This window comes from Epinephelus fuscoguttatus, linkage group LG5 (assembly GCF_011397635.1).
Source record: "Epinephelus fuscoguttatus linkage group LG5, E.fuscoguttatus.final_Chr_v1".
NCBI lineage: Eukaryota > Metazoa > Chordata > Actinopteri > Perciformes > Serranidae > Epinephelus > Epinephelus fuscoguttatus.
In genome coordinates this window covers 46,976,999-46,987,264 of record NC_064756.1, presented here as the reverse complement: position 1 = coordinate 46,987,264, position 10,266 = coordinate 46,976,999, and the positions used below count along the sequence as shown (strand labels likewise).

The window sequence follows — 10,266 nt, the reverse complement described above, 5'->3', positions numbered from 1 at the left end:
TAAGTAACTTTGATTGTGATTATTAAGTAACTTACCAAACATGTATCACCAATGAGGTGACAAGAATTATATCTGACTTGTATAAGGTGTATTACTCTTGGAGATAATGCTACTGGAAGTGTAATATAATGGCCTCTTTATTGTAAATTATGTGATGATGTGGAGTAATTGGTGATTGTTAATAAATGTTTATACCACATAGCCATATGATCACAGCATAAACAGTCATAATTATGAATGGGTGTTCTGTAAAAGTTATAGTATGGTAGGATGGACACAGAAGTTTTGCAGTATTGAAGCTGAGGGCCAGGCTATTTACTTCTTTGAGCACTTCAGTTCTTTTAAAATGCAACTTTATTGTCATAAAGGATCATAATTTTAATTTCTGATCAGTCTGAAACTTTTTCTTGACATATGGTGCAACCGATAAGGATTTTCTGGGTGTTGGGGTTAGGGTTTGTCAAAAATGTTTAATTATTTGGAAAAAAGACATGCTCAAAACGGTACACAATGGCTGCTTTGATTTCAGATAGGTCAAAACAACATGATCATTTAGGAATTTGATCATTATGTCCTCAAAATCAAGTTTTCTGCATTTCACCCTCCATGTCTCTCTGAAATGCATGCCTGACAGAAGGGATGGGGCCAAGGGGTGAAAATTAAAACTTTGTCATAGGATTAAACCAAACACATCACCAGAAAGGCTGTGATCAGGACAGTAATATCATGACAGTCTGAGGGCTCTATGTAGCTCCTGCTTTGAGATATTGACCTCTGAACTTTGACTTTGGTGCATTTTGTAAGTCTTAGAATTCAGCAAAAGAGTGGACTATAATCATAGGACCAACTGTTATACAAAGGTCTTGAATTCTTCTATCATGTGAGCTACAGTTTGGTGTGATCACCAATAAAGGGCATCCCAAAATATGGTAAAAACGGAATTTCACCAAATTATCATTACATTTTTTTAATCTGCCCAAACAGCAGTGTTCCCCATCTGCCCAACCCCTGGTGCACTGTCAATTTTATATTGCATTATGAGAAACAGTCATTTTCAAAAGAAAACTACAGTTCCCTATTGCTACGCATTACAAAGTGACAGGAAAGTCTGTTAAATATATAGTTCTTCCGGTTTGCAAACTCAGGCTGTAAGCAATTAGGATTTTAAAAAGTACTAAAGTCCCTACTAACTTCCAAACAGACATGCTAATGCAAAAGCATAATACTTGTTGTATGAATTCAGAGCAATAAACACTGTATTATGATAGTAATTATTAACCAAAAAGGGTTCTTTGGGAGGTTGTGCTCGTTGTTACGGTAACCGTTTTGCCGTTGGCACATAGTTTGTATGCAGACACGGTAGTAATGGTTCAACAGATGCGCGAAACCATGCGAAACACCTTGTGAGTTATAATTGGAGCACAAACTATCATCTTTCTCTATTCCTGCACTCTCATTTTTTGTCCCTTAATCTATTCAGATTTTAATTACATTGTCGGTACATTATTAAACATAATGATATAGTTCTTGTTGCATAATAAAGGAACAACTCGTGCAAATCTCGCGAGAGTTTCACAAATCAGGAGTTCCCTTCTAGACATGAATGATGTATCTTGTCTTATGTAATAATAATAATGATAATAATAATAATAATAATAGCTGTTGTTGTTATTATTATTATTGTTGTTATAATGATGCTGATAGTTGTTGCTGTTCTTTATCATTATTTATTTGTGGCAACAATTAAAAATTATGAAATAATAAATTTGTTCTTGTGTCTTCCTGTGTCTTTAACTTAAATACTCTGAACATAAATGAATTGCACTGTTATGAGGATAAAAAAAATCACAAAAAAAAGATCAACAATCAGCAATTTCACATACTTATTTTATTTTGAAGAAAACAGAGAAAAACAAAACACCTCAGCATCAACTAGTTTACATGCCCTGTAACAGTTTTGTAGTTACTTGATGGCATGGCAAATGAGTTCCTTTTGTTGGTACAAGAAACAGCAGTAATGACAACAATAAACACTCACACTCAACTATGGATATTGATCATATGTCATGTTTTGGAAAGTATTTCATGTAGTGACATGTATATAAATGCTTTATTCCAAAAATTAGTAACACTGTCACCATGAATGACATTACACTGGAGTATGATGAATGATGAGTATGACAGAACTTTAAAGAAATACACAAGGAAAACATTTCAATGAGGAATAATAAACATATAACGTGCTGGTGGTTAAATGATGAGAGTGGGTGAAATGAATAGTTGGTTGACCAGTTTTAACTCTTTTTTTTTTTTTTTTTTTTTTTGCTTGTGCTTGTCTTTGTCACTGACAGACCCAGATTGTTTGTATACATGTCTAACAATGTAATGGAAAGGATTGTGGCAGAAATATACCTAATAGAGTAAGATACTTTTTTTTTCAGAAACAGCTATTTTATTGCTCTTAACTAACCAGACTCCCTTTGCAAAGCAGTATTTTTACTCATTATCACCAGCTTCATTTGAACTAGACAAAACAAAGTAAAACTCACAGAACACATCCACCAATCATCAACTCTAGTTTTGAATCCTTATTTTTCATGGCATGAAGGAGCGTGGAGGATGCGGGCGGGTGACCCCCTGCAAAAGCCCAGGGAGATAAGCTCCGTGGCAAACTGGAATTTGTTGCAACTGAACTAAAGGAGGACACACACTTTTACTTTGTCTGACTGTGTGTAAAGCTCATGTTTTCAAATCACAGGTGATAAAAAAAAATGCATTACAATGTGAGACTTACTGGCGAAACATATTCATGTAGCTTGATACAGGAGTTTAGTATGACAGACTGAAGACTGAGAAGCAGTGATTTACACTGCCTCAAATTCACTGTCATCTGAACTTTCATAATCAGTTAATTCTTTATGGTCCTCCAGTATCTCCTCGGTCCATCCTCCAGCAGAGAACCGGCATTTGGTCCCAAAGCCTGGCTGTAACTTGAGCATACGTTAACTTCCTGGAAATAAATATGAAAGATATTACAAATATTTCCAATAACTTTGTGCTATTCAGCTAGTCATAAACTCACTTTACTGAAGAATGACAAATCATTTAGATTCTGCAACAAGCAATTTATAATGCCACACCAAAGGGTCTCAAAGTGACAGCCTGGGTGTGTTGGAATGGAGTTTGAGCTCTCAACACCTTTTAGTGGTGAAGAGTTACTGTGGCTTAATTTCCTCCTTGTTAGGATATCAACTAGCAAGACCAACCGACGCTAACCTGGAGATTTCCACTGAGCAAATTATCCTAACAAAGAGGGAATTTAGGAACAGTGAATAAAGGTTTCCACTCCATTTTGTAACGAGAAACTTCCGTAGCATCATATTATCTTTGGCTGTAAAGTCTGGTGGGTTTTTGTAATGAAATAAATTAAAAATGTTGGCACCGTGGACTTGAACTGGGTTGCAGTTGAGCTGTGCCTCCAGTACAGTGGAACTAGATGGATTGAGGTGAAAATGTGACCTCCACTGCATGACATTGGACACTGGACATTGAAAGGGAATAGACCTCAAAAAGTCTGAACTTATCCTGTATTCAGGGTTGAGTTAAAGACCACTGTGTTAGAGGAAAGGTCATGGGGTCACCAAAATCAATACAATTGTTTGTGTATGAGTTACACGTGAGAAAAAACTTGTAAACATTTGTAGTGTTCTTAACCAGGATCTGCAGTGGTGGTTGGTTACAAATACTTAGTATCCCCAAAACAAGCTGCAAGGAGATAAAGGTTAGCTTCTTAGGTGCAGTGCTGTCTCATCTCCCTCATCACAATGACCTTTTCCTCTTCAAGCCGCATTTTTGACATGTATGCATCAAAAATCTTCTTCTTTGTGAGGATATTGCTGGAATCTGAAGTCACATAAAAAACATCCCGTCAACACAAGTTCTGAGTTTGAGCTGCAAGTTCTTAATAGCAGGCGTCCCTGCGGAAGCTAAAATATAGTATGTAGTCTATGTGTTGGCAATACTATTCACAAGAAAATCATGCCAATAAAATTAAAATAAACATTGTCATTATATCATTCTATTATCAACTGTGATACTAAAAAAGTATAGACCCAGACAGCATAAAAAATGCAACCAGTACAATTACACCAGTTTTGAGTTGACACTCAAACACACATATGTGCAAATATTACAGAAGAAATAGCGTAAAATGAAACTGTATATATACAGCAGCATATACAGTACATAATCAGTTTGTTTAATCATGCACACAGGCACACAAACAATTGGTTTAGAGAGAAACTGTTCCATACCACTCCTGTGCACTTCCCATAGCCATATTAGATCTGTGCCACTGTCTGGTCCTACCACAGAGAGTCTGCTCTCCACCTTCTCCACATCAATCCGCTCCTCACGTGGCACCTGCTCATTGTAGAGCTTGATCGTCTCCAGGAGTTTTTTCTTCTCTTCTCCCAGTTTCCTCCGTCGCAAGTGTCGAATTTTGTTGCTGTCTATACAGTTACAAACCACAGAAAACATAATGCACAAGTTTGTGTATGCAGATATCAGAAAGTTGCGTGTAATACTGTTATGAATAATACTTACAACTGAATTAACAATTAATAAATCAAAAAGTAAATCTAATCATTGAAAAAGCATAATAACCCTGTATCTGTAAAATCTAGGGGACATTTTATAACTAAAAACTATCCCAATAATCTGCAAATTGTAAGTATAAAGTATAAACAAGAAAAACACTAGATGCATCAACATACCAGTCTGAGTATAAAGCCTGGCTTTTTTTTGATGTACACCAAGAAACATTTGTTCGATTGATTGCTGAAGGTCATCACATCGGGAACCAGCAGAATCTTAAAAAACAACAAAAACAATAACATAATGATGTTTTTTTCGGTAGTAAATATCAAGAGTTCCAAGTTTAAGTTTATCTGAAGGCCAAATGCTCAACAAATTTGCAGCAAACAAAAGAGGATGACATTCCCTGTCTTAATTCTCACAGCTGGCAAGAAATAATTCCTAACACAAACAAACAAACAAACAAAAAAACGGAGGTAATCAAAACTGAATAAAAAAGAGAGAATATGGCACACAAAAAGCTACAACAAAGCTAAACTACTTAGTAGAATGCTCATAAAATACTGTACCATCGGTAGCCCACTGTTTGACATCATGTACCCACTGCTGCATCATGTTCTCAGGACACCCAACTTCACTGCTCAAATCCTCTAGTCTCTGAGACTCAGCCTGAGCCTTTTGGAAAGTCTACAGTAAAAAAAAAAGGGGGGGGGGAGTGTAAGTTCATTAGTTCTTTATAAATGTGATCAAAAACCTGATCCTGTCTCAGGGTATCTGGTCAATACCTTGATATATCTGCTGGACAAGGCAAGATGAAGGCCATCCTGCTTCCGTCTGTTCCACCCAATTGCGTGGATCGTCAGTATGTCATTCCTGGCTTTTAACAGCACATATTATATGAAGCAGGAAAGTGCCATTAATTGTATTGGTATGGTTGTATGTTTAATAATGGTATTTCAGTTCAACATTGCACTGACAATTAATCTCTAATTAAAGACAAAACTGAGTTTTATTAATGTACTATAATATTAGGAGAATATTACAAATTTTGCTAACTTTCTTTTATCTCATACTCGATAAAGTATTAGAATGAAAAAAGAAAGCATAAAAGACAGGTTTCATGATATAATAAGAAACACTTACCAGATTTTGTCATATACTTGGTGGTGAGGGCACAACGAGAAAGGTAGCTGTTTACCATTTCCACCTCCTCCCCTGCAGTTGTGCCTGCACCCTCCTGGTTTCTGCCACTCCAGATGATCTAACAAATCACAGAGAAACTTATCCTCATATACACTATAGTAAGTAATGAAATTCCAATCAAATCAATTAATTGATTATAATCAAATTACAATTTAAAATGGTATGATGAAGAATATGTAGTACCTCACACTTGGTTGAATGGGCCTTGGCATGCATGACGGACAGGAATGGCCTCATCTGCAGCAAAGGTCTGAGGTCCATCATGGATGCTGCCAGCTTCTCCAGGTAGGGCCAGTATTTGCAGGCAAAAGCTGTGCAGTAGAACTGCCCTTTTGTGGTTGCCTGAAGCTCTTTTTGCAGGAACAGGGGATAGGCAAATATTTCTCCCCTGTACATATTGAGAGCCTTGAGCAACACTCCATGCCTGCAAACAACCACCTCAAGCCCCTCTTCATCAAGTTTGCTCGCTCTTCTTGCAGTCTCCCGAGCACCAGACCACTGACTTGCTCCACAGGTTCCTCTCCCTGCAGTCTGCATGAAAAAATATTCTGGTTAAAACTGAAAGCCGTGATTTTCTCAAAATTAGTTATTTTATCCATCAGGAACATGGAGTGACATCAGCTGGCATCTTTGTGATTTGAGACACTAAAAGTTTATTTTCATACTAGTACATAATACTAGTTTGTGTTATATAAGCTGACACCAAATGATCTTGACAGATACAAAAAATATTAAATAATGGACAAATCATACTTTTCAACTGTCTCAATTGTCATTTTTGGCCACATAACATATTTAAAGCAAAGTTGCAAACATTACTAACACTTTTAATTTTGCATCTGACGTCCTCAACAAAATGGTGGACATCTGCGTCTCTGGAGATAAAGGTGCCATCAAAATATGGCTCCTCTGACCTTAATGGAATAAGAAAAAAGATGTTCATCAACCTCAGACATTATTTTTTCAGTTTATTTTACAAAGTGTACTACAAAGTAAATCAACTAACCCTTTTGACTGCCGAAATCGGTATTGTTTTCTGTTGCCATCTGCACAGAGAGCAAGCATGTTTGGTGTACATGCTGGGCAGGTGAACTGTTCCACGTTGGCCATTCTGTCACATTGGTACTGGCAGAATGTATATTCAACGAAGCCGTTGGAAGACATCTCCATGTATTTTCCCATCCTGTTGATTAAAAAGTAAAATGAAATAACTACACTAATATTATCTTACCTCTACTTCAGGCAACTTTCATCCAGACTTAACTTACCCTTCCAAAGAGAACAGTCCTGCTCTCCAACATCTGCAAAAATGCTTGTCTTGACAAACTTGGGGCAACAGTTTTCATCTCTTCGAATGTGCTGAAGACATCCATTGAAAACAAAGTGTCAGCATGCACAGTTGCTGCCCAATATCCACTCTTTATAAGGTCTCCCCGGTCAGGTGTCCACTGTGCCAGACACAATCTGCACAGCAGATTTGGCATGTGCAAATCATACCAGCCTAAAAACAAAAAGTAGTACATTAAATTGCTGGTTATTTTGAGACACACACTGGGGCAAAAAATTAAAATTAAAATATAAAGCTACAGGTCATACCATTAATGCAAACCAAAATGACCGCTCTGCCAGCTGACTCTTTGATGTTTACAGGGTCACATTTGCATATCTGGGAGGGTCTCACTGTTGGCAATAGACATTCTGAAATGAGAAGATTAATAATTAGGGAGAAGCCTTAAAAATGCATCCAATTAACATTAGAATTTAAGAAAAATAACATGACTCAAAAAAACAACTTTACCAAAAAAGATTAACAAATTACCTTGACTGACAAGTGAATACACGCCATCCTTTTTGGCACAGCACACTGTTGGCTTGATGGGCTTGTAAATTCCCTCTATGCATGAGTCCCTGTTATGAAGTGTGAGCTTTGTGTGTATTTGTATGTCACACTCCATACACAGCCACTCATCTGGCATGCAGTCTCTGCAGTGAATGATGGCAGGGGATGTGCAATGGCTGCACTTCTTGTCAGGAACCTCGTTGCAGAACAGCAAACAGTCAATGTGATGGGCCCTTGCGTTCCGCCACTCATCCTGGGCTGCAGTTTGGCGCAAGCTCCACGATGAAGATGTTGAAGGCTGTTCCAGTGGCTGTTCTGATGAGGTCAGAATGTCCTTCAACATCTGCATCTCAGTGTCTGAAAGACAGATAAAATAAAATGAACATTCATGTCATGCTTTGTGCTAACTAAATTAATTACAGTAAGGTGTAATCTTACCAAACATGTGTTGAGAGCTGTTGTCTTGGTTCACTGTAGGAACCTCCTCAGACTCATCACTGGGAGCCACAGAAACTGAAAAGATACAAAGACAAGAAAGAGATAAAAAATACATCTGTTACAGGCATAAAATTCAATGTTTGTATGTTAACTTAACACTGTAATTGGGCTGCACATTTAATTGAAATATCGACAGCACATACAGCCAAGTGCAATATCTAAATCGCAGAGGTGTCAATATTTGGAAAAAAGTATGAGAAAAAATCATTATAATGAAGAACTTTAGTACTGCAGAGATGGCCTGACAAGCAAATCTTGTTCTCCAGAGGAAAGAAAACATGTTTGAATAATACAGACCTCAATAATGTCGCACCATCATGGTTTTAATTCTTTTTTTTTTTTTAGTAAAAATGAAAATTGTGACGCAGAAATTCTTTCCAACTAATCATTAAATACTGTCATGATAATCACAAATTTTCCTGGTAAATTCCCTTCATTTTGCTCTATTGTAGAAAGTACAAAGCTAGCGTCTTCCGATTAGGGCACACCTAACCTTTAGAGTTGTGTATCAGGTCAACCAAGCTTCACATTAGTCACTGAAAATGAAGGCATGGATAATTTCCAGGTCTGACTGATGATTAGGTCCATGACTCACGAACAGTTTTTTAATGTGTTTTTTCTCAGCGCTTGAAGATCAAAAAACATAATAGTAAGACAAAACATAGACAAATGAAAGGTTTCTACTGAAGGTTTAATGGACCACCACAGTGATTTGGATCTTATGGTTCCATCTCCTTAAGAGAGAAATGGGACTACACATCCAGGAACTAAATCTCTGCTTCAAACTCACTACCTGCTTCATTTTGACTTCATTTATCTTGTTTCCAGACCTATACCAAATATACATTGTAAAACAGATGAAGTTGACAACATATGGAACAGATCCAACCTGTGACCTTTCTAATGGCGCAATTTGCATGTGCACTGGAGGCCCCACCTAGTTTGGTGGTCTATGTTTCAAACACAATTAAATGACATAGGGCTACAGTATGTTAGCTGAATTTTGAATACCAGGGAGACAGTTACTTGATATTACCCATTTGAGGGGGGTAATAACAAGTAATTTTGCAAGACATGAACCACCTGTAGCTGAAGCACGTTTCCTTGTCTCTCCACTCCTAGTTCTTTTCAGTAATGGACGTCCTTCTGCATCTCTCTCCACCCATCGGACTTGAAATTTAGTGCCCTTAGCAGGTATAGTGGATGCTGCTTTGTCCTTGGCTTTCTTTGCCTTGCATGACAGAGAGTGAACATTGCATGATACAACTTAAATACATTCAACTCTTGAGAAGTTTCGTACAAATTTCACTCTCCAATTCACACACTTTAGTATCATCACCAATACTGCAAGATTACTGAAGATACTCACTTTTTCTTGAGCCAGAAGCATGTCTGCAAGGAAAATAGCATCCCCTGCTTTGTCTTTGTCTTGCTGATCAGCCATTTCAGACAGACAAACATATTGGCAGGCAGAGGGACCTTCAGACGGACAGACAGACAGAAAAAAGAGAGAGATGGTGTTCGTGTGTGTGTGTGTGTGTGTGTGTGTGTGTGTGTGTGTGTGTGTGTGTGCGCGCGCGTGTGAGAGAGACAGCGAGAACAGTATAGGAGTGGCTCTTAAAAGAGCCGTTGGTCTGTTTTAATGAGAAGGTACAGGTGGAGGATATAGGGATAACAAAAAGAGCTGTTAGACAGAAGAAAAAAGAAAATGGTTACTTCTCTTATAGCAAGACTTATAGGATTTCTCATATTATAAATGCAGAACTGTAACATATGTAATCATATTCAACATGTTCACTGCGTGGATTTTAGCAAAATAAAGGACAGGAGCTATTTGAGGACAATATAGATCTACTAAACTGTGCTGAATTCATTGAAATTAATTCAATTCACCATCTAAACAGCAGGACAATCCTCTTTCTACAGAAAGCTTGTGGCTGTTATTAACTTGTTGCAGGAAATGTGTAAAATAGGAGAATAGTGGAGAGCCTGCACCACAGAATAGAGTAGACAGTACACACAGACAAGCCCATCTTCGCGTCACATTTCATCATCAACAAGGCAGTGACATTTCTCTACTCCACGTTGCTATAGTGACAGATGATGCCTGCGCAGCGACTGTTTATTAA

At 37.6% G+C, this 10,266-nt stretch overlaps 2 protein-coding genes across 3 annotated transcripts; both read right to left on the bottom strand.

The window, feature by feature from the left end:
• Window positions 1-2,947: 2,947 nt before the first annotated feature.
• LOC125889094 (uncharacterized) lies at window positions 2,948-6,944 on the bottom strand. Of its 2 annotated transcripts, XM_049576802.1 has the most exons (9): window positions 6,806-6,944; window positions 6,623-6,713; window positions 5,983-6,330; window positions 5,740-5,857; window positions 5,382-5,473; window positions 5,166-5,283; window positions 4,776-4,871; window positions 4,314-4,511; window positions 2,948-3,903 (listed from the first exon to the last, which is right to left on the bottom strand). In XM_049576802.1, exons 1-9 carry the CDS (start codon window positions 6,907-6,909, stop codon window positions 3,791-3,793), a joined length of 1,278 nt encoding a protein of 425 aa, XP_049432759.1. In that variant the 5' UTR covers window positions 6,910-6,944; the 3' UTR covers window positions 2,948-3,790. The 2 variants fall into 2 exon arrangements, with proteins under 2 accessions (XP_049432759.1, XP_049432758.1); XM_049576801.1 differs by having other exon boundaries at window positions 3,779-4,511.
• LOC125889060 (uncharacterized) lies at window positions 6,941-10,037 on the bottom strand. Its single transcript, XM_049576709.1, has 7 exons — window positions 9,507-10,037; window positions 9,221-9,368; window positions 8,078-8,152; window positions 7,619-7,996; window positions 7,396-7,497; window positions 7,068-7,300; window positions 6,941-6,982 (listed from the first exon to the last, which is right to left on the bottom strand). The coding sequence occupies exons 1-7, from the start codon at window positions 9,579-9,581 to the stop codon at window positions 6,941-6,943; spliced, it is 1,053 nt and encodes a 350-aa protein (XP_049432666.1). The 5' UTR covers window positions 9,582-10,037.
• Between the last annotated feature and the right edge of the window lie 229 nt (window positions 10,038-10,266).